Below are 21,586 nucleotides of genomic sequence, written 5' to 3' on the forward strand. Positions count from 1 at the left end.
CAACACTTCTTTTCTCTCTTTACAGTTTTCCAAAAATCTAGTTAACAGAAATTTGAATGTCTATCAATGAATTGCGTAAATAAATGATCCCTTTGCATATGGCACGCTTATTCTAGTTACATAAATCCACTCATGAAGAGATACAAAAGTTATTTGCAATTAGGTAACAATAACAACCAGGTCTAAAGAGTCAGTGATGCTTCTTCTTCTGAGATTTGTAGCCTCTTCCTTGCTTGTGGGGCTTGTTCCTTTACCTTCTGAGCTGTTGCGTTTTATTAGTTGTGATGTTCTCTAAGTCTCAACTGTCCTTCCTCACACTCCAATAAAAGCTTGTCTTTTTAAAAAGCCTTCCAGTTATCTGAGTAGCATAAGCAACAGAAAGTAATAGACTTATGTTATGATAATGAGACTTGGAAAGTCTCAAGACTTGGAATGCCTTCGTTTATTTCAAAGTATTCTGGTTTCTAGTTTCTTTAGAAAAGAGAGGAAAGCAGCTGGAAATGAGGCGAAGCAAGAGAGAAAGTAGGAGAATTTAACTAATGAACCATTAAAGGAAGTAGGTATTAGCCCACCCATTTGACATTACTTCTCATTCATCATTGCTGGAAAAAGCGTTTATTAAAAACCACATTAATTTTAAAATGTGTTATTATTTCTTTCTGTTACAGGCAAGGCTTTTTATTTTCTTTCATTTTTTTTTCTTCTGGTATTGTTTTTATGCATTGTTTCATTATTGCAGTATGAGAATTGAGCAGTGGGCTCCATTTGTCACTTTTGTGTGCATAGCAATTTAGGTTGAAAGCAGAAATTCAAAAAAGTGTGTAACATGGGGCAGCAGCTCCATCTACTGTTTCCGTTGGAAAAGCTGTAGTCAAAGAATGACTATAGCTCTTTGAAGGATGTCAGGGGAGTGGAAATTTTTCGATGTTTGAAGTTTATTATAAATCCATATGATTTTTTAAAAATTATTTTGAGGCTTTTGTTGCATTTATGCTTACCTTGAAATTTAAATATAAATGCTATTTCATCAGCAGTCATTTTCAATGTCAACTTGATGCTCTTTTGAGGTGAAAATCCATACCTACTTCATTGATCTCTGAAATGCCCTTCTGTTGTACAATACCAATAAAACTCTGCAGTATTAATTTTGTAGGAGCTTACTCCAATAAAATGTATGCTGCTTTTCTAAAACAAGTCTGATTTAAAACATGTACATTCTTGTTTCTATTTTAATTTTAACTTCAGTGTAGAACTTCTTCTACCTTTAAAGCATGAATCATTACACAGTCCTGAAAGTTACAATTAAACTAATTGTAAATTAAATTAATCAGTTTGCACAGTTAAAAGAGTAAATTTAGGGTGTAAAATTTAATTCATTTACTAAACACTTATGGGCTATTGACCATGTATTAATCACTATTACAAACATTGAATATACAGTGGTTAAAAACACAAAGCAACAACAAACTACAGATAAGGTCTCTACCTTTCTTTATAACTTACTCTCTGTGGTAAGGCAGTACACCAATGGTTAATAAGCAGTTAAATAAATAGACAAAACAATTTCGGTTTAGAGTGAAGTGCTATGGGGGAAACAAACTGGGTAATGTGATAATGATTTGGAAGGAGGAAATGTTCTCATTACCATCTCATTGAGGTGGTCCAGGGAGGTGTCTCTGAGCAGAAGACATTCCTTGAGAAGGAGCTGGCCATGTGAGGGCCAGAGCAAGAACTTTCTAAACAGAAATATCAGGACTTGCAAAGGGCTTCAGGTGGGGAAAAGCTTGATGTATTCAATAAACAATAAAGGAGCTGAGAAAAGAATAGTGCCAGAAAAGATTTGGGAGCTGAATGGCTTCATCACATGGGGCCTTCTAAGAATAGAAGAGAAGGGTTGGCAGGGAGGGCAGCTGGAGAGATACAAGTAGCCATGAAATAACCAGTTATATCTCCCTTTTGTAAGTGTGTTGTGTGTGTGTGTGTGTGTGTGTGTGTGTGTGTGTGTCTGCAGTGGTTTTATTTTTTTATGTGATGAAATTACTGTTCCTACTGATTCAAATAAATTATTGAAGGTAATATTATTTTTAGCCCATTATCTTTAGTCTTTGAGTAGATAGGAAATAGGCTTGTTTGCTGAGAGAAAACAAGAAAATTGACAAAGGTATGATTGTAGCCCATTTAATTTCAGTCTTGACTGAATCCACTGGATATCACATTGGTCATTAGAGATGGAGAATTTCATCACATCTAAGTCTTTTCTTTTTCCCCACAGCAAAATCTGATGTTTCCTTTCTGTTAGGCTATAGGTTAAGCCAGTTGAACAGTTGTGGCAATGAAAATACATGCCCTCAAAACACCATAGGACTAAGTGCCTTCCAGCACTTGTGCCCCGTTATCCATCACTATTCTCAACTTGAGTATCTTCCGTCTCCAACTTTATTTACTATGTACTGAAAACTGAAAGTGCAAAATTATTATTTCCAGTATATAGCAAGATCCACCTCTAAAACAATTTAGTGTCCCGAAACACATTTTTGGACTGCTGAATAAAGCAGATGACAGAAACTGTGTCAAACATTTGATTACTTGTTAAAATACCCTCAAAATACCTTGAATGTGACTACATGCATTTTGAAGCTCATCATGTATCAATAGGAATCCAATTCAAATTCTTAACATCCCTTCTAGAAGCTTTGAACTGATCAGGGCTTTGTCATGTTTCTCAGTTTTCCTTTCAGCAAGAGAACCACAATGTCTTCTGTCTATTAAATGACTAAAGTCTGTGCAATGTAATATCTTCAGAGAAAATGAACCTAACAGTTTGAGTCAATGGGAATAGGAATTTCATTTCTTAAAAAAAAGTAAGATGACACTTTCTCAGATTTAAAAATATAGACACATAAGACCTATAAAATGGAGACATGGCTAATCATGTTTATTGCCACTTGTCCCTCATGGGGGTAATGGTCCCAGACAAAACAGCTGTTCCCAACATTGCTAAAATTCCAGTGTCACCTTGTGTGACCACAGAATATGTAGACATGCATGTGAGGCAGCTGGGGGTATCAGGTTGAGATTTTGAAAACTAGCTCTCAAGTTTTATTTTCTAATTATTTCTCTTTTTCTCTCCCTATGGACAGTAGCAGGACATTATTACTCACTTTCCGAGTTCCTATGTTTTTTACTAATAGTGGTAACATACATTATGGTTGAAAAGAATATTATATTTGTACAGTCACTGACTGCCTGTTTCATCTTGTGTTATGTTCTTGAAACCCACTATTAAGACATCTGGACTGACATGTGTTATTTACAGCAATGGTGAGACAGAATATTTGAAATCCTTGATCTGTGGTCACCAAACTTGTAATTAGTTGTGATAGTGCCTGGATTAAACATCATTTCTTTGTGTCGGGTAAACATTAAGATTTGAGAAGTCAAAGGCCAATCAGATTTATTAGAACCTTAATTTGCAGAAAGGGAGATTTGTCTCCTAAATAATCTTATAGTTTGCATTTGATGACATGGTTTCCAAGAGGATCTCCATACTGTATTTAATTTTACTGCTGTATAACTTTGCAAGGTAGGCAAGAAGAGATTTTTTTCATTCAATAAGAAAATTCTAGGTCCTGACGAATAAGGGGCTCAGCTCAATTTGTGCAGTCGGTTTTCTCTGCAGATCAGTAACTATAGCTTAGTATGATCAAAGGAAAGACTGAAGGAAATTATGTAACCAGAGAAGCAACAAGTTTTCAGCATTGTCTATGGGACCTAAAACATGGAAGAAAAGTTGGCAGAAAATAAGATTTGAAGAGTCTTCAGCTATGTCTGTAATGAATTCATGAAAAAGTAAAAATACCCAAAGCAAATATGGCAAAATTGTTAATATTTGACAACACAGGATTGTGGACTCATTGGAATTTATATTATTTTCGGTACTTTTCAGCATGCTTAGAATAGTTCAAATTCATTTTAAGAAACAGGAAAAACATTCTATGGAATTAGTAACAGTGCATATCACTGATTACTTCTTCACTGGCTGATATCATCAGTATCTTCTCCTTTGACTGAAATCCTTTGTGGAATGGGGCCACGTGTTTTAAAACTAAAATTATTAACTATTTTTTTAGAACGTTCGTGAACACACTCTCTATAACCATGGGGTTCAGTTGAGCCAAGAATTGTCATTTTTAGATTTATCATTAGTACAACCTAGAGATAAGGGAGAAATCTTAACATCACACATTTGAGTTGAAAGTGAAGACCACAATCGCCCAATTATTCCAGAGCTGTCCAGAATGTCCCCAGCTATTTGAGTTGCACACTCGCTCTTGGCCTCTATGTAACTTGGCAGTGTATAAGCCAGTGCCACCAGCCTGGTTATCTTAAGTCCCAGCAGTGTGCCTTGGAACTTGCATTTTCTCAACTCAGGAAGAGGTGTCATTCTACCAACACTTTTGAAGAGAATGAATGTTATCACCTAATTACAGTAAATGGAAACTCAAAGCATTCATAGGTGCAGACTGCCTGTGGGGTCCATGTAAGCCAACTTTCCTCCAGATTTTGGTGGCATATTGAAAAATTCCTGAGGTCAGACAAGGGGATGGAGGCACAGTTGTTCCTAAGGTATGATTTTTGTTGGTGGTGATCTTTTGAGGACACCACTGGATACAAATAATTTGTTTCACACATTCCCCTCCTTGCTAGTTTTCATGCCCCTGTGGCTTTTATCACCTTGTACTGGGTCATTGATGTTGCATCTGTGGGTGGCAAGGCACTCTAAAGATTCCTGCTGCTCCTTATATTGCAGGACACTGACAAATAATAGTTTTCCTTTTTTAGGACATACTGAGGAAAGATGAGTATGAAACATTTTATGGATGGATAAGCAGAATGGCAGCATTAGGGGAGGAATCATTTTTTTTTTCTAACTATCATGCCATAGAAATCAGTCAAAATGTCCCACTCTATCAATAAGGCAGTGGGCTTTATACCAATTAGGTTGATATCTGGGGAAATAAGCACCTTTAAAGATATTTTTTTCTGCCTTGGGAAGCAAAGTGTTAAAAAGCGTGCAAGCTTCCTAGCATAATTTAGAAAATCTGCTTTTATGAAATGGGTTAATTATACCCATTGAATGCGTTCACTGTCACAGTCTCATCCTCCCACTTCTGTTCCAAAATGACAAGTGAAACCAGGGACTGTGCAATTTTGGAAAACAATCAGATCACATATTGAGTATTTTGCTTATTCATACAACCATAAACGGCCTATGCTTGAGTTCCCTCAATTACACAGCTCAGTATGCAGGCCAGAAGCAGACAAGCCCAGCTCAAGTGAGCACTTTCCTGGAATACACGAGGGAATGAGTTTGAAAAATGTCCAAAGTGGCAGATGTGAAAAATTCTCATTCAAGATCGAGCTGCCTTTGCTGCAATCCTTCACCTGTTAATCGCACTGCCTCTGAACTTGTGAACCAGGGATGCTAGCGATATCTTAGACTGAGACACTTAGGAGCTATAGATCTTTCAAGGTATGGTGCCAGTATATGCCAAGGTGGGGGAAAAACTAGTGAGACAAGACAAGATCATGGATCACAGCACTGCTCAGAATTTTCAGACATTCACCAAGAATAAGCATGTCACTGCCAGCTTCCAACTAAACTGTTATTATCTTTTGTAGGGGAAATTCCCAAAAGATGTCCTTGATGAATGCTTAAACCATTGTACTGTATCACTTAAATTCTTCAGACTACTGCAATGCTAATACACAATCTCTCTTCCACAACAGAATACAATGGCACTATTGTAGTCTTAAGTGAAGGATATTTCATTTTGCCTGAGTGTGACAACTTTCCCACAACTGTTCTCCACTGCAATTTCATGCTCATTGGAGTTTCTGTGCACCAAAATCATCCCCAAGCAATATACTCTCTTAATTCACTGGTATTTTTCCACCTCCTTTGTTTATATTTATTTTTTCTTTTCTTCCACCATCTTATAAGTGCTAAGGTTCCTTAGCCTTCATTTGGCGTTATTGAAACCTCAAAAGTTATTTAAGATGTTGGTTGAGATTGCTGACTTCCTTCCTTTTCCTTCTCAGCCTAACGCTGCTTGTTTCTTTCTCCTGCTCTTGTTCTAATAGAAGCCCTCCATGATTTTGAACTTCCCTGTGTCTCCGTGTTGTTCCTCTCTTTTATCCTTATCCTCCTCCCATTCTGGTCACTTTCCTCTTGACTCTACTTGTCATCCAAGTCTTTTTTTTTTTTTTTTTGAGATGGAGTCTTTCTCTGTCTTTCAGGCTGAAGTGCAGTGGTGTGATATCAGCTAACTGCAACCTCCGCCTCCCAAGTTCAAGCAATTCTCCTGCCTCAGCCTCCAGAGTAGCTGGGACTACAGGCACGCTACCATGCCCTGCTAATTTTTTGTATTTTAGTAGAGACAGGGTTTCACCATGTTGCCCAGGCTGGCCTCAAACTCCTGAGCTCAAGCAATCTGCCTGTCTCGGCCTCCCAAAGTGCTAGCATTGCAGGTGTGAGCCACTGTGCCCGGCCCTTTCAAAAGGCATATCTATACCAAGTCTCAGACCCTTCTTTGCTTGGCCCTTAGTGATTGTGTATCTCATTAATCCTGTGGTCTTTCACCACACAATGCCCTGCTCGATTTTTTAAAAACCAGCTTTAAGATGATTGGTATTTTATCTTCCCATCATCCTTCTCACTGTGAGGTGGTTTAAAGGAAAGAGTTAAAAGATCAAGGCCGTGGAGTCAGACAGACCTGAGTTGAAACCTAGCTCTTGTCTACTATTTATATGATCTTGAGTCCGATATTTAGTCTTTTGTTATGTGTAAAATAAGGAAACACCACCTCACTGGATTGCTGTAAGAGCTAAATGCAATAATGTATGTACCTGCCACACAGTTGTCACTTTCAAATGGTAACTATTGTTATCTATTAATATTTTTGTTATCATTTTCCTCATTTAATCATTATTTGCCATATTCTCATCGTTTCTGTCTTTCTTTCCCAGGATTTAGGACCTACCGTTTCCAAGGCAAAAGGGTTATTTTTTCTCTTTTATTATCACCTGCATGTAAATTTTTCTTCTATCTGCTTTGCTCCCCTCCTTCCTATTTTCCTCTGTTAAAGTATTTATAGAGAAACTTCATCCATCTAAGAATGTTGGCCTAAATATATTCATATACATATTCATCATCTGGAAAAACTCATTAGATTCTATTTTCAATGTGAACAAACGCACTTGAAAACATCTCTTTTAAATTGAGAGCATTCAAGTTGCATAACTATTCTTTTGTGTTGACCAATGAATGAAACAGATCCTTCAGATTAGCACTGAAACATGAATTTTCCCTGAGCTTATTTCCATTTGAGTCCCCACCACTTACAATCCAAATTAACCTGAAGACTTGGCTCACAAGTCATTTCTCAAAGCCTCTTTCCAGAAAGTTAAAGCCCCTTTCCAGAAAGTTAAAGCCCTCAGCCTAATGGTGGTGGAGGCAGAGACGTAGTCTGCAGAGTCCCCGGCCACCCTTTCCTCCTTGGTGCTATCTTCTTCTGTCCTTAGCCCGCAAGGGCCATCCCTTTATTCTTCTCCTTTTCTGTCCTACCCACCTTGCTCTTGGGAAAAATGTAATGAACAATTCACATGAATCTATTAGAATGGAATGATTTTGGACTTGGTTCAACCATTCGTGTGGTTTGGGGAAAAATCTCTTGGTTTTCCCATCTGTTAAATGGAAAATATAATAGTACCCACTTCAGTTGGTTATTATAAGAATCAAATAAGATAATGCATTTTACAGTCACATTACCCTACCACCCAAGAAAATATAAGTGAAAATACTTTTAGAGTTATCCAGAGTTGTGAAAACATGAACCATTAGTATTATATCTCCTAGGAACATTTGTATTTGATCTGGCAATAAAACTTAACACCAAAAAAAAAAAAAAAAAAAAAAAAGACTTGCTTTAGGACATTTTGGGCATAGCCTGGAGAGTAGGCAAGATATTTGAAGGAAAAAGACCTCCTCCCAGGAACCTTTGCATTTTACCTATATCTGGCCCGCCCATGTTCCCTAGGGTGACCCAGTTAAACCCAAGTATGTGAGCTTGAGGTCTTTATATTGAAATATAAAAATAGTATAAATACTCACTGAATCTGCTCTTGGCTTTAGGAATCACATTTTGTAGTTCAAGAGTTTCTACTAACTGTTGTGTTTTGTTTTTTGGTGTTTTGTTTTTCTTTTTGGTAGGGAGGAGGTGTTGGCATCCCTTTAATCACTAAAAATTCATAGCAGAAGCATTCTCAGAAAAAAAAAATCCATTACAATTATAACTGCTTAATTTATGTAATTAAACCCCACACTGAAAAAAAGTTTCCTTTTGAGCAAATATTAAGACAGAGAAGGATGGGTAGTTTTTTTAAAAAAAGAAATTGAGTTCTCAAATATTTTCTATCTGAAAAACGTTATTGGTTTTTTGCCAGAGTTACTTTATAACTTTATATGTTGTAATTCTGGTCCAAAAATCCATCAATGAGCTCTTTTCTACTTAACTGGAGCTCACTATAGCTATGCTTTCAATTAAGTAGCCACATTCTTAGGTTAATCTAAATCTTTTGATATTGTCTTCTATAAATTTGGAAGCAGCAGCCCTTTGCTCTGTTTGATACCATATCTAACTAAAAGGAAAACCAACAAGCAAAAACTTGGCTTTCTCCACAGACTTTTTCTTATAAAAGCAATGATTCTACCGAATTCAACAAACATTTGGTGCTGGTGACGGGGGAGAGATACTGCAGACTGTACTGTAATGAGGTTAAAAGGCTCATGCCTGTAATCCCAGCACTTTGGGATGCCGAGGCGGGTGGATCACGAGGTCAGGAGATCGAGACCATCCTGGCTAACACAGTGAAACGCCGTCTCTAAACTCTAAACCCCGTCTCTAAACGTTTTCTAAACTAAAAATACAAAAAAATTAGCCAGGTGTGGCGGTGGGCGCCTGTAGTCCCAGCTACTCGGGAGGCTGAGGCAGGAGAATGGCGTGAACCCAGGAGGTGGAGCTTGCAGTGAGCCAAGATGGTGCCACTGCACTCCAACCTGGGCAACAGAGCAAGACTCCGTCTCAAAAAAAAAAAAAAAAAAAAAAAAGAAAGGATGAAAACTCCTTGCCCTCACAAAGTTTTTGTTGCAACTGGGAATAGAAACATGTACATAAGCCACTATACTCAATGTAAATGTGCTTTACTAAGTTATGTATAATGTGTTATAGACGGAAACATAAATGAGAGAAAAACTCATTTGACATTACCTTTTCCAACCATTATTATTGCTTCATCTCACCATTCCTGTGTCTGAATTTAGGCTTCCTAATGACTGCTTTTTTTTTTTTTCTTGAATACAAAGGGAAAAATAATTACTGATCTCTACTTTTTTACAAGCCATTAGAACACTGGAAAGGTTTCTTGAAAATTAGTCCAAAGGACTTTCCAACAAGCATTCTATCTGTTCTTACAGAAAAGCTATTTTTTAGCACTTTTGAAGAGCGTTGGTTAGTACAACTTCCTTCACAGAGGTTTTTGGTATTTCAAAGATTGTTCTTGAATTTAATTGAAAACCCACAGGGCCAAAAGCAGTTGTATGTAACCTGAAAATATGTATTTTTGAATCCTGAAAAATGCTTCCAATAGGAGACTGAAGAGCTATGGTGCATAAGTGGCATCCAGATGGCTCAGGGAGACTCAGTCAACAGAGATGAAGAGGTACAGGGTACTTTCAGAGATAAGGGAGAAAGGAAAAGAGTTCAGGATTGAGGATCAGAAAGTGAGCAGGGGATTTGACTAAGGAGCCACAGAGACCCTGATTCACAGTGTGCAGGCTGTGCTGAAGCCGGATCAGAAGGCTCAAGCTCTGACTTGAACAGACAGCTTATGGCAAAGAACAATGAGGGAAAAAAAGGCAAAAATATTGCTCTTTAAGCTGAGCATACCTGGTGAATTGGCTAAAAAGTGAAAATGCAGCTAAGACTAGGACTAAGGATTATGGTTTTTAACAGAGAACTCTTCCCAACTTCTAAACTTTGGGAATGTGCAGCCAAAACTGAAATCTACTAAGGGAATGATAATGCAAATAGCTCATCATTTTTACACTATGCGTCTGACAAGTCCGGTGGCAGACATCATGGTATTTCTGTTTTCCACCTCCAGCAAGATTTAAGCCAAAAACTATTTAAAAGCTGCTAGAACTATTGCTGAGAGTATATACTTCCCAAATTGAATATAGCTTTAATTCACTTTATCACACCTGCTGTAGTTCTTTGCAGTAAGAAACGACATCAGGATCTCTATCCACACCCGGTTTATAGGCCTCTCAGATAATTATGAATCAGTACAGTTGGGTTCTGAACAGTTGTTTCTCCCTGGAGTTCATTAGCATTTTTTAGCTGCTCTGTAATTGTATACTCACCACATTAATCCAGATGTCCTATATCTCCCAATCCCATACAAATAGAGTAAAGCAAATCTCCATAAAAGATAGACATTGTATAGCCATGACTTGTGTCCAACTATGTTGCGGGTCACTATTATAAGCAAGATATTGGGACATTTTTCCTTTCCATAAATCTTTAACCACTTTTCCTAGTAGAGCTCCTAAGAGCATTAGCCAAGGCTGACATACCCTCTGCAGTTGGCCTCTCTTCACCACTGGGCCTGGGTCATCTGAGTGTCTTTTGATGGGTCCTTGTAAATGCAAACCTTAGGGAAAGGATTCTGTCAACTGCCCTAGAGCATCTACAACACCATGTGATGCCGAGAGATCTGTCACTTACCACAAGTCTTTAACTTCTTTCTTGGAGTTAACAGTCTGCAAGATAGACAACTCTTGCTAAACCTGGAAACAACTCCTTGAATCTTCTCCAGCCATGTTTCCTACCAGAATAGAAGATAGAAAAATAGCACATTTCTTGGAATGTGGCTGGTAGGATAGCCACCAATTCTGAAACCCCAAGGTTGTTTTCCAATTGTAAACAGAGTTGCTTTTGCCATTTAAATGCATAGAGCTTATTTATGACCACTATTTTTGACAGCTTTAGAGCAACCAAGTGAGACACTGCCTCACTGTCTATAGTCAGAGTAGAGGGGGACTTCCAGAAGACTCTAATTGGTGCCTCTTTCCAGTCTCTGAAGAGTTCCTTTGGACCACTAGGAGAGTTTGTATAAAGTATTGCCTGCAGGGTAGACTGTTGGCTGTAAATTTCTGTTACATTAAACTTGGAATTCATGGTACCCAAACTCTCCCAGTGACTAAAAAAGTGAGAAAGAAAGTGTCATCATAAATGCTCATGATGAGATTAAGTGGTAGAACCTAAAACTGCCAATCAAACCCATTTTGAGTACTACTCTGGAGATATGACATTTTGTGACAAAAACAGAACATATGAAAATGTAGAAGTAATTGTTATGGGTTTATTAATCTTGTGGATATTTGAATGATAATGTTCAACCTTTTCTGTAGCCTCATTGCTCTTGGAATTGTTTTTAGTGAGTCGTGCCCTTGCCTTTGTTTTTAGAGGGAGCAGCTGTACTGAGCCACGCATGTTCTCCCACTCCACCCTCAGTGGTAAGCTCAGCAGCAGCCAGATCAGGATCCTGAATGAGAAGTATATACTTTGCTTATGAAATACAGCTATCCTCTGTTTGCAGATGACCAGTCTGTAAAGGATCATATCCCATTTCATCCAATTTTTTACAAATCATTATCGTTCTATTGTTTTTACTGTTCTCATTTACACTGCTACCTGTTTTATGCTATGCAAACCCTACCACACATTTGCTTTCCTGCTTCTTTTCCTTACTGCCTCCCAGAACCTTTTGGGAGACTTCACACTTCTTGTATCTCAGACCACCTGCTCTCCCACCCTCTACAAACAAATATAGGATACATTTGAATACAGTCACAGACTAGGAGAAATGTTTTGTAATATTCAGGGACAATCTCCCTAACATGGGTTAAGACACTGTATGAACACAGATGGGAGATACAAGGAGACGATAAAGGGGCCTCTCTCAACTACACGGTAGGGCTACAGTGAAAGGTAATGTGCTTACTTTCTCACCTCCTGCACCAAGCACAGTGCAGGAGTGTGGTACTTGGCAGAAGTGCTATGTACAAGTTTTGTTGATTTTTTTTCAATTTCAGTAAACAGAACATAGAAGAGTGATCACCCAGTGTTCTCTAGGGTACACACATCATCATGATAAGAAAATTACTGCAACAGTGATTTTTTGCCTAGTTTGCCTTTAAGTTAAGACAGTAGAGTAGACAAGAGCTGGCTTTGGGCCCAACGCTGATGTTAAGTATTAGCCCTACCACTTGCCAGCGGTGTGACCTTGGACCAGTTAAACATTTCCAACCCTCATTTTCTTTATCTTTGAATCAGAGAGAATGATGGGACATTCCTCATGTGTCCTAGTAAGGACTAAATTAGTTAACTCCTGCTGTAATGCCTGGCACATAATAAGCACTATATAAATGTTTGCTATTGGTCAGGCCCACTGGCTCACGCCTGTAATCCCAGCACTTTGGGAGGCCAAGGCAGGTGGATCACTTGAGGTCAGGAGTTCGAGACCAGCCTGGCCAACATGGTGAAACCCTACCTCTACTAAAAATGCAAAACTTAGCCAGGCATGGTAGCACATGCCTGTAGTCTCAGCTACTTGGGAGACTAAGGCACAAGAATCTCTTGAACCTGGGAGGCAGAGGTTGCAGTGAGCTGAGATCGTGTCACTGCACTCCAACCTGGGTGACAGAGTGAGACTCTGTCTCAAAAAAAAAAAAAACAACAAAAAAGTTTGCTATTATTATTTCACTGATTCTGCTACTCTATTTGGGAGACTGTATTATTAATTGTTATGCTATATTTAAGAGCTGTAATAATTAAGACTCTCTCTTTTAACTAGATTGAATATGTATGAAGTTAAATTTACCTACTCCATCACTGTTCTTTGATCAAATCAACCTTGTCATCAACACACATTCACCGAATGCCTACTATACATATACTCCTAAGCCACCTGTTAATGCTACTACATATCGTGTCTAAAATTCCTCCTTGCCTCATTATATATTTGCAGAAGGATCAATATGTATGGAACCTCATGTCTCCTGACTTTCAAGAATAAGATCTTAACTTGCATGTTCTCGGCTAGATACTTTGTGTAACAACCCCCACCCCCAACTCAATGATTGCTTTCTTCATTACTTCCTCTAACTGACCTAGAATTCTTTACACAATGCTGGCTGATGAAAAGTTTCATGAAAAATATATAATGCCATAAGAATTCTCTTCTTACAATAGCTCTGTTATTGTTTCAGCAAGGTAACAGCATCGTTTGTCTTTCCAATCATAGGCAACACCATTACTCCTGAGGCCCATTATTTTCTCAAGAATTATACCAACCTGCTTCTAAGTATCCATCACCTCATTCTTGTGCCCTTTATGTTTAGTGGCACAATGCAAAGGTTTCATATTAGAAGAGATCTTCAGTCACAAGCTGCTCATAAGAAACACCTGATGTAAATGTTAACCAACATTAATCTTTTCTGTATACCTAAGGTGTTACCTGTATCAGTGAGCGCAGCTAACGATTGCTTCTTAAAATTTGTCTCCACTTTTCAAAGCTTTCATTCCCTTTGAAAAATAATAATCTTTGTATAATGGCGCTGTTTGATTTTGGCTAATCATCTTCCTTCTAGGTCTTATCTTCTAAGGTAACATGTTAAAAACTTGGTCTCTATAATATTTTCTCTCCTCCTAGCTTTTGAGGTCTGGATGAAATATGCAATCTCTTTTCCGAGACAGTTGAACCTATTTGACTTGAATTACTTAATCTAAAATAATGCTAACCTTTGTGGTTTTTATGGCTCTCACCCCAAAATGTAATCCCTGAAAAACCTGGAAAAGTCTTCTCTTCCTTTCTTCCTAGAAGCCTTAGAGACAGCCAAATGTCTTTGCTTCTTTCCTATCCACTCCAAGCCCAGCATAGTGCTTACTGAATTATTTCCAGGTCAACTGAAAACTATCAATATTTAAATTTCTTAAGTCTGAGATTTTATAGCAGACATCTTTTTTCTGGCCCAAAAGTCCATGTGCATCCCATTTTCATACAACTAATTTAAAAAAGTAAAGCAATAGAAAAACATTTTCCCCATATTTACTAAGTTAATAGCATGTGGGAACACACAGTCCTATAGTACATTGATCAAAATCCTGTGAGAAGTGCCAAAAATAAACTGAAGAGCTATAACCTCTTCTCTGGGAGGGTCTTATGGGTATAATTCCTTTTAATAAAGAATATGCTGATGGCTGACCTTCTGGTAAAATGTTACATGCTCCCACTTAGGACCTCTTTTTGGATTCATGCAGGATTTAACCTAGAAATATCTTAGGAGCCTGATGATAAGTTAATGCCCATGTATTTCTCTATTAATCAGAATATTTGACTAAATAGATACTTCCTTTTTCTTCACTATATGATTTCAAGAGTTCTTAGATATATTATTTAAATATGCATTGTTTTGGTAAATGTGTATATATTTGTCTTTGATTTGTTTATAATACAGGGACCTCCTGGAATACAAGGAATACACCAGACTCTTGGTGGATATTATAACAAGGATAACAAGGTATGGCTTCTTTTTTCCCATAATTTATAATACATAGAAATTTTATGTGATTGTATTTTTGAAAAAAAGTATTAATTCCTAACTTCTCAGACTTTTATACATGATCACATGCATTTAAACATCTTTCCATGCTGAAAGCTATGTTTTCAAAAACAAAAATAAAAAAGTATTTTGCTCAGTATCTTACAGATCTAGGATTTTATCCTAGTAAGTGTTTTAAAAATTTTGTTCAAAGTTTGTTAATGCAAAACATGGTGTTCTGCCATTGATAATATCATAGATCTAGCCTCTGGCAGAAAGAAATTATTTGATACTTTGAAGCTCTGGGTAGCACAACAGGTGACAGACTTCTTATCAAAACCAATAGGTGCGGCACCAAAATCTCAAGCAAATATTTGCATACTACAGTTCAAGAATGAGAGTCCCCACCTTTCAGGGGGAACTACGTTTAATTTCCCCAAGGTTTTATTAAATCACATTTGGGATAGGTAGAATGCTGACGTGGAAGCTCCCAAATGGCAAAAGCAAGAGAGTTTTGTTCCAGATTCTACAAGGAGCACAACAGAGTGGCAGCCAAGAGAAGATCTAGGTGAGATCATTGATTGAGTCATCATTCAATGCCAAATATTTGCGGTCTGATCACTTTGTGTGAGGCATTCTGTCCACTAATTAGGATACCTTGTATACATAATGGTTCATCATTGATTTCTTGCACCACAGGAAGAATTGGAGACACTTCCCTTTATGTCTTTCTTTCCTATGTTCTTACTTTCCCTTCCTGTAATTTTTTCTGAGTTTTTACTCCTCTATGTTTAGAAATCCCAAAGAGACACTATATGCCAAAAAAATGTGTTAAATGGCTAGCTAACTAATTATAAAATCCAGTTTCTCTTTCATCAGAACAAGGTCAACATAAAGACTTAGATAATTTATGGTTGACAAATTTAAAATCATGTGAAAAGTTTTTTATACCTTATAAATTTGATAGTGATGCTATTTTAAATTCCTTCATTTATTTAGGTTTTCCAGGGAGTATTATATTAGGAGGAATGTTTGGGATATATTTCATGTTTCTTTATTAGACATTTCTTTAATAGAACTGTACTAGCTTTTTCAAAATATTAAGGCTTAGCACAAGTGGAAAAAAGAATGCTGAAGCATGTTTAAATTTAATCAATTTAATGACACCTATAATGACACCTGCTGTTATAAAATAGGATTTATCATAAATGCTTCAAAATAATGAGAATAAGTTGGCTCTAATGACACAGTGTCAGCTAGAAAAACTTAAAGAACACACTGTATTACTATCGCCCTTGGTATAAAATATACCGAGTTGCTACTCAGCTACTTAAATATTTGCTATCCCTTGCAAAACTTTTAAAGCTCTCATCTTTACAGGTCTCCCAATAGTACTTCTCTATACAGTTTGTCTTGCTGATGAGTCAGTTTTCCCTTAAATGAAGATATATAGAGCATTTATATTTTAGAGCCTAAAGTTGAGAATGTAAATTTTTAAACTTTAAGGTTATATTTCAAAAAAAACTGGGGGCTGACCAGAGCAACGGAGTGGAAAATCTTGCTAGTAACAAACCAGTACTTTGAACTTATTTATTAACTCACCTGAAAGAACCCGTTACTCTTATTGCCATTACAGAATAGAGGCTCACAGGTATTTAGTCCACATGTTCTTTAAATGTGACTTTAAAGCTGGAGTACAACTGGGTAAAGAGAAGAGAGTATAGCTGTTATCCCAAATGATGCATTGTAACCATTTAGCATTAGAGGCTTTAGATCCATCTGTGAATTAAGGGAAGATAGCTTACCAAACACTTTATTCTGTTTCCTTTCAGAGTAGTTAGAGCTCTTACACCAAGGCCCCACTGGGAAGGATGGAGGTAGCGGGACCCACCTTCCCAGCGCCCACACTGCCCCATGCTTCTGTATTGTAACCACCTCCTCCTCGCCCTCAGCTTCACAAAGGAAAAGCCAGATGTGCTGTGATTAGCACGATGCATGTCTTCCATTGGCATTGTCTCCACCACCTACCCCTGTCTGTTTTTGGACACTGAGGTTGTTTCATTTTGCAATTTGTAGCGTGTCTGATGGTCTGACTGTAGCAAATAAGCACAGAGAGAAGCAGGGCCTAAGTGAAATCTTCCTAAGGATTAAATAATGGACCATGTATTGAGACAGAGCAAGTGACACTCCAAGGTTAAAATAATCTTCCCTTTTAAATTGGCATTGATTTATGTGATGTCTGCACTGGAGCCCTGGACCTCAGCTCTTCAACTCACAGTGGCTTCAACAGTCACACAGCCCAAATTCTGCTCAAGCAACTACCCATGGGAGAATGAGTACCAGACTACTCATAAACTGCCCCTCCTCATTCCGAACTCAAAGAGCCCATGGTTCATTTTCTGGTCCCAGGATGCTCACTTCCCCTCTGGCTCCCATATAGGAACTGATCTTTTCCTCTACTATTTTCCTCATGTCATCTGGAGGGAGAAGCTCAGGTATAAGAAACCCTCTCTCCTCACAGCACAAATCAAAAAAGGGATGAAGAAAAAAAAAGCAAATGAGGAAGAAAGAAAAAGCAAATGAGGAATAGAGAGACAGCCTAAGGAGTGAGGTCAGGAAGATGATACGGGTGTGTTTATGTGGATTTTTGCATGCCCACTTATGGATGCAAAGAATAAAAACTAGATTTCTCTCTCTACCACAAAAATAATATGCAAAACAGCTGCTCCCATTCTGTAAAATTGTTTGCAAAGAAGCAACAGTGCTGAGCATATTCTTCCCCTCAAGGAAAATCTGCTCATGATCCAGTAAACTGCACTTCATTGTTTCCAGCTCTGGGGGTTTTAATAAAAATTTGATAGGCTCTGTCAACTACCGAAGCCACAGACCCACAGTTCCTTACTACACTTTAGATGGAGGAAAAAAACACATTTTATCTGCGGAGGCCAAGTACTGGCGGATTTTACATTTGATGTTGTTTTTAAAGATCCATATTGAAAATGCAGAGTTGTGTTATCTTACATCACCACACTCGGTCTCAGCTGTTGGAGATTGATGCTGTGCCTCCCAGCAACCAATTCTTGTATTCATTTCTCCAAATTGTTGATCCAAAAATAAAACCAATTTGCTAGCAAAATAATCTATTTTTCTTTTCACATATTAAATCATAACTTCACTTTAATATCCACAGACTAGAAAGGACAGAAAGCCTTTATCCAAAATCCAATATTCAAGGCCTTTCCAAGCAGTGAGTTAAACCCAATGATGGCATATAAAGTGAAGACTCCCTTGGAGACACTGCAGGCAACCTTTCTGAGCCCAGAAGATTGAGAAATAAAGTTTAGGTTCTAACTTCATCACTTTCCTTCCCTGTGCCCCAGGCTCCACTGGCTTTGAGGAACACTGTGGACAGACATATGGACTTTCAGATGTTGGTTTGATTACAGACAGCCTCCCAACTCACCTGAGTCTTCCCTTCCTTTCATGACCCTCCACACTTGTGGCTGGTGAAATGGTTTTTTGCAGTTAACTAAGAAGTTGGGCTTTGAGCCAGCCTTAGGCCTTATTTTCAAACGAGCACAGCTTTCCTAGCCCACATATTATGTTTTAACTTGCTACAGCTGCCACAACAAAATATCACAAACTGAGTGACCTAAACAACAGAAATATATCATCTCACGGTTCTGGAGGCCAGAAGTCAAGACGAAGGTGTTGGCAGGGCCATGTTATCTCCGAAGGCACTAGGGAGGAATGGCTTCCAGGTCTCTCTCCTAGCCTCTGGTCGTTCCTTGGCCATCTTCACGTGGTGTTCTCCCTGCGTGCATGTCTCCATAAAGTTTCCCTTTTTATAAGGACACAGTCTTATTGGATTAGGAGCCCAACCTACTCCAGCATGTCCTCATCTTAACTACTTATTACTAATTATTAATTACATCTGCAATGACCCTATTGGCAAATAAGTTCACATTCTGAAGTCCTGGGTGTTATAGTTTATACATATATATCGGAGTGGGAGGTACACAATTTCAACCTATAAAAAACAACCTGGTTTTTCTGAACTTTATGTCCTCTCATGCCTAGGATATTACAGCAAGTTCCCCAAAGGCTAACCCTGGGGATTTGTAATGACTCCATACCCTAGGAAGGAGTTCATATCCTTAGGTTCTTTTATTAGTTGAACAGTAGAAAATTGCTGATATTTTACTCTCTGGGGCCTATAAAAATGGTCATCTCATGTGGTTCAATCCATGATATATCCAGGTACATTCTTGTCTTTCCAGAGAAAATCCTCTTTAAGACTTTGAGTAGCTTGAGTGTTTTCACTTGCCTGACCATACGTTCCAAAGTTGCATTCACCATTCCCACACAGACCCGAGAGCAAGTGCTGACATCCCAGAATTCTTGAGATGGGCATGCAGATTAGCATCCTTATGCCACAACCCTCACCACATCACCACAAGAATTTTTAAATAAACACATTCAAAACTGTATTTGGAAGGCTTACAAGAACCCTTAACATGGCACCAAGACACAAAATAACCTAATAAAATTAGAATAGCATCGGACGCAGAACCGCAGCCCCAGAAACACAAAGACTATGCCTCTTATGATTTTCACTAAGCCAGGCAATTGTCTGGTGCAGCTAGCTTGGAGATAGCAGGGAGAAGCAGCTCACATGTCAATGAATAAACGCTACTGAAGCTCGAGTTTGAATCTGCCTTGAGTATTATTAACCCAAGAGTGGAGAACAGCACTAAAGGCCACCAAGAGTCCTTGATTAGATGGATTTCTTGGTCTTGCTGTTGAGTGAAGCAAACATGGTGCTCTGATCAGCAGTAAATGGCCCTGTTGTTTTTCTGGGTGTGAAAGCCATCAGAAAATCAAGATTTTAGAACAATAAAGCCTATTGATGGGACACTAGGAGTTGGTGCTACAGAGGCATTCCTTCACCCCAGCCACAGCATCTCTGATGCCCTGTAGGTTATTGGGGGTGAGGTGGGCTACACTAGAACATGCTCTCCCCAGAGGCCGTTTAGGTGCTTTCCTGCTCTGCAATCAAAGAGCATGGGGCCTTCCAAGCCAAAGACCATCTCCAGGCAAATCGTATCTCAGATGAAAGCATGTTCCAGTTTCCCAAAAAGGATCCTATCATAAGCATAGCCAGGGGGAGATGCTGATGTTTTGTGCTGACACCATGCTCAAATGACTAGTGTTTTTGAGACATCTCTAAGATTTATGTTTCTATGCAGGTTGCATCCAAGCAACCTGCCATTTTGTAACTACTGGTTCTTTATAAACGTGTGTATATACCTTAGTGTTTCCATGCTTAATTTTCAAATACTGTTGGTTGTAATAATTTAGAACAAAATTTTGAGACTACAATTTTTATTTTCAATTTAGATATCACAGACCAAAGTTGACAGAAGAAAATGAGAGACTATCCATTACAAGACCAATAATAATATCAGTTATAAACTACTGACTTTTTATTGGAGCAGCAAAATAACATGGAAGGAATATTTAAAATACCAAACTGTAGCAATAGTGATCTGAATAGGTACCTCTGTATATTTTTGTTGTCTAAATATTTCTTGACCTTTTAGGTTTTCTATCAGCACATGTATTTTTAATCAGAAAAATAACTTTAATGGAAAAACCACATGATTAGAATTACTGGCTCATGTGCCCAACAGATATTTATTGAATGCCAGGGGAGGCTTTCATGAATGGCATTTCATAATAGTTGAGACCTGATTAATGACTAGTTTCTGGCCAGATAGAAAGGTGAGGACACAGAGTGGTGATCTGGAGGCTGAGATGGGAATGACCTTGGTCAGTTTAGGAAGCTGAGAGAAGACCATGACAGCTGAAGCTTCTGAGGAAGAAGAGTGGCCAACATGATACTAGAGAGGGAAATGAGTTCAGGTTATGCAGAGATTTGCTGGAGATGTTAAAGTTTTGAGAAATGGATGTCAGAATGTCTTTTGAAGGTATTTCTCTAATCTTATGTAGAGAATATGCATGTCAGGAAAGCAAGAGTGGATTGTAAAAGGCCAGTTAGAGACTCACTGCAATAATCCTGGCAAGACATGATGGTGGGCTGCCTGGGTGTAGGCAGGTTGACTCTTTCTCTCAAAAGAAGAGAAGACATTTGGGGAGACAGAGTCAACCAAACTGGATGACTGATCATATTCGAGGAATAAGGATGAGGGTGATTATATTAGTCCGTTTTCATGCTGCTGATAAAGACATACCCTAGACTGGGCAATTTACAAAAGAAAAAGGTTTCATGGACTCACAGTTCCATGTGGCTGGGGAGGCCTCATAATCATGGTGGAAGGTGAAAGGCACGTCTCACATGGCGGCAGACATCAGAAGAGAGAGTTTGTGCAGGGAAACTCCCCTTTATAAAACCATCAGATCTCATAAGACTTATTCACTGTTATGAGAATAGCACAGGAAAGACCCTCCCCCATGATTCAATTACCTCCCACTAGGTCCCTCCCACAACACATGGGAATTGTGGGAGCTACAGTTCTAGATGAGATTTGGGTGGGGACACAGCCAAACCAAGTGGTATTGAGAATGACACTCGGACAGAGAGGAAGAATTCAGGTTTTCTTTCTTTCCGTAATTGTTTTCAATTGTAAAATGGAATTCCTGCTCAATTTAACAAGAACAACTGCAGAGACACATTAGAAAAAACTGATTCTTCTTCTCCCACTTCTGTACTAAACAATGTTAGCAGTGTGATGTAACTCTATTTTTTTCTCTCATATATATGTGTATTTGTTGCATTTTTTATTTCAGTTTTAAACTTGTTAAATGTGAATTGCTTCTAGAATTTACAAGTACATACAT

At 38.3% G+C, this 21,586-nt stretch overlaps 1 protein-coding gene across 4 annotated transcripts in view; it reads left to right on the plus strand.

The window, feature by feature from the left end:
- COL19A1 (collagen type XIX alpha 1 chain) overlaps window positions 1-21,586 on the plus strand; it is a 336,630-nt gene that overhangs the window by 226,016 nt on the left and 89,028 nt on the right. For all 4 annotated transcript variants that reach the window (XM_050789707.1, XM_050789711.1, XM_050789708.1 and 1 more), the window contains one exon: window positions 14,642-14,704. In XM_050789707.1, the coding sequence (XP_050645664.1) occupies window positions 14,642-14,704 (63 nt within the window). The remainder of the gene's footprint in view (window positions 1-14,641; window positions 14,705-21,586) is intronic.

Source organism: Macaca thibetana, chromosome 4 (assembly GCF_024542745.1).
Source record: "Macaca thibetana thibetana isolate TM-01 chromosome 4, ASM2454274v1, whole genome shotgun sequence".
NCBI classification, from domain to species: Eukaryota; Metazoa; Chordata; class Mammalia; order Primates; family Cercopithecidae; genus Macaca; species Macaca thibetana.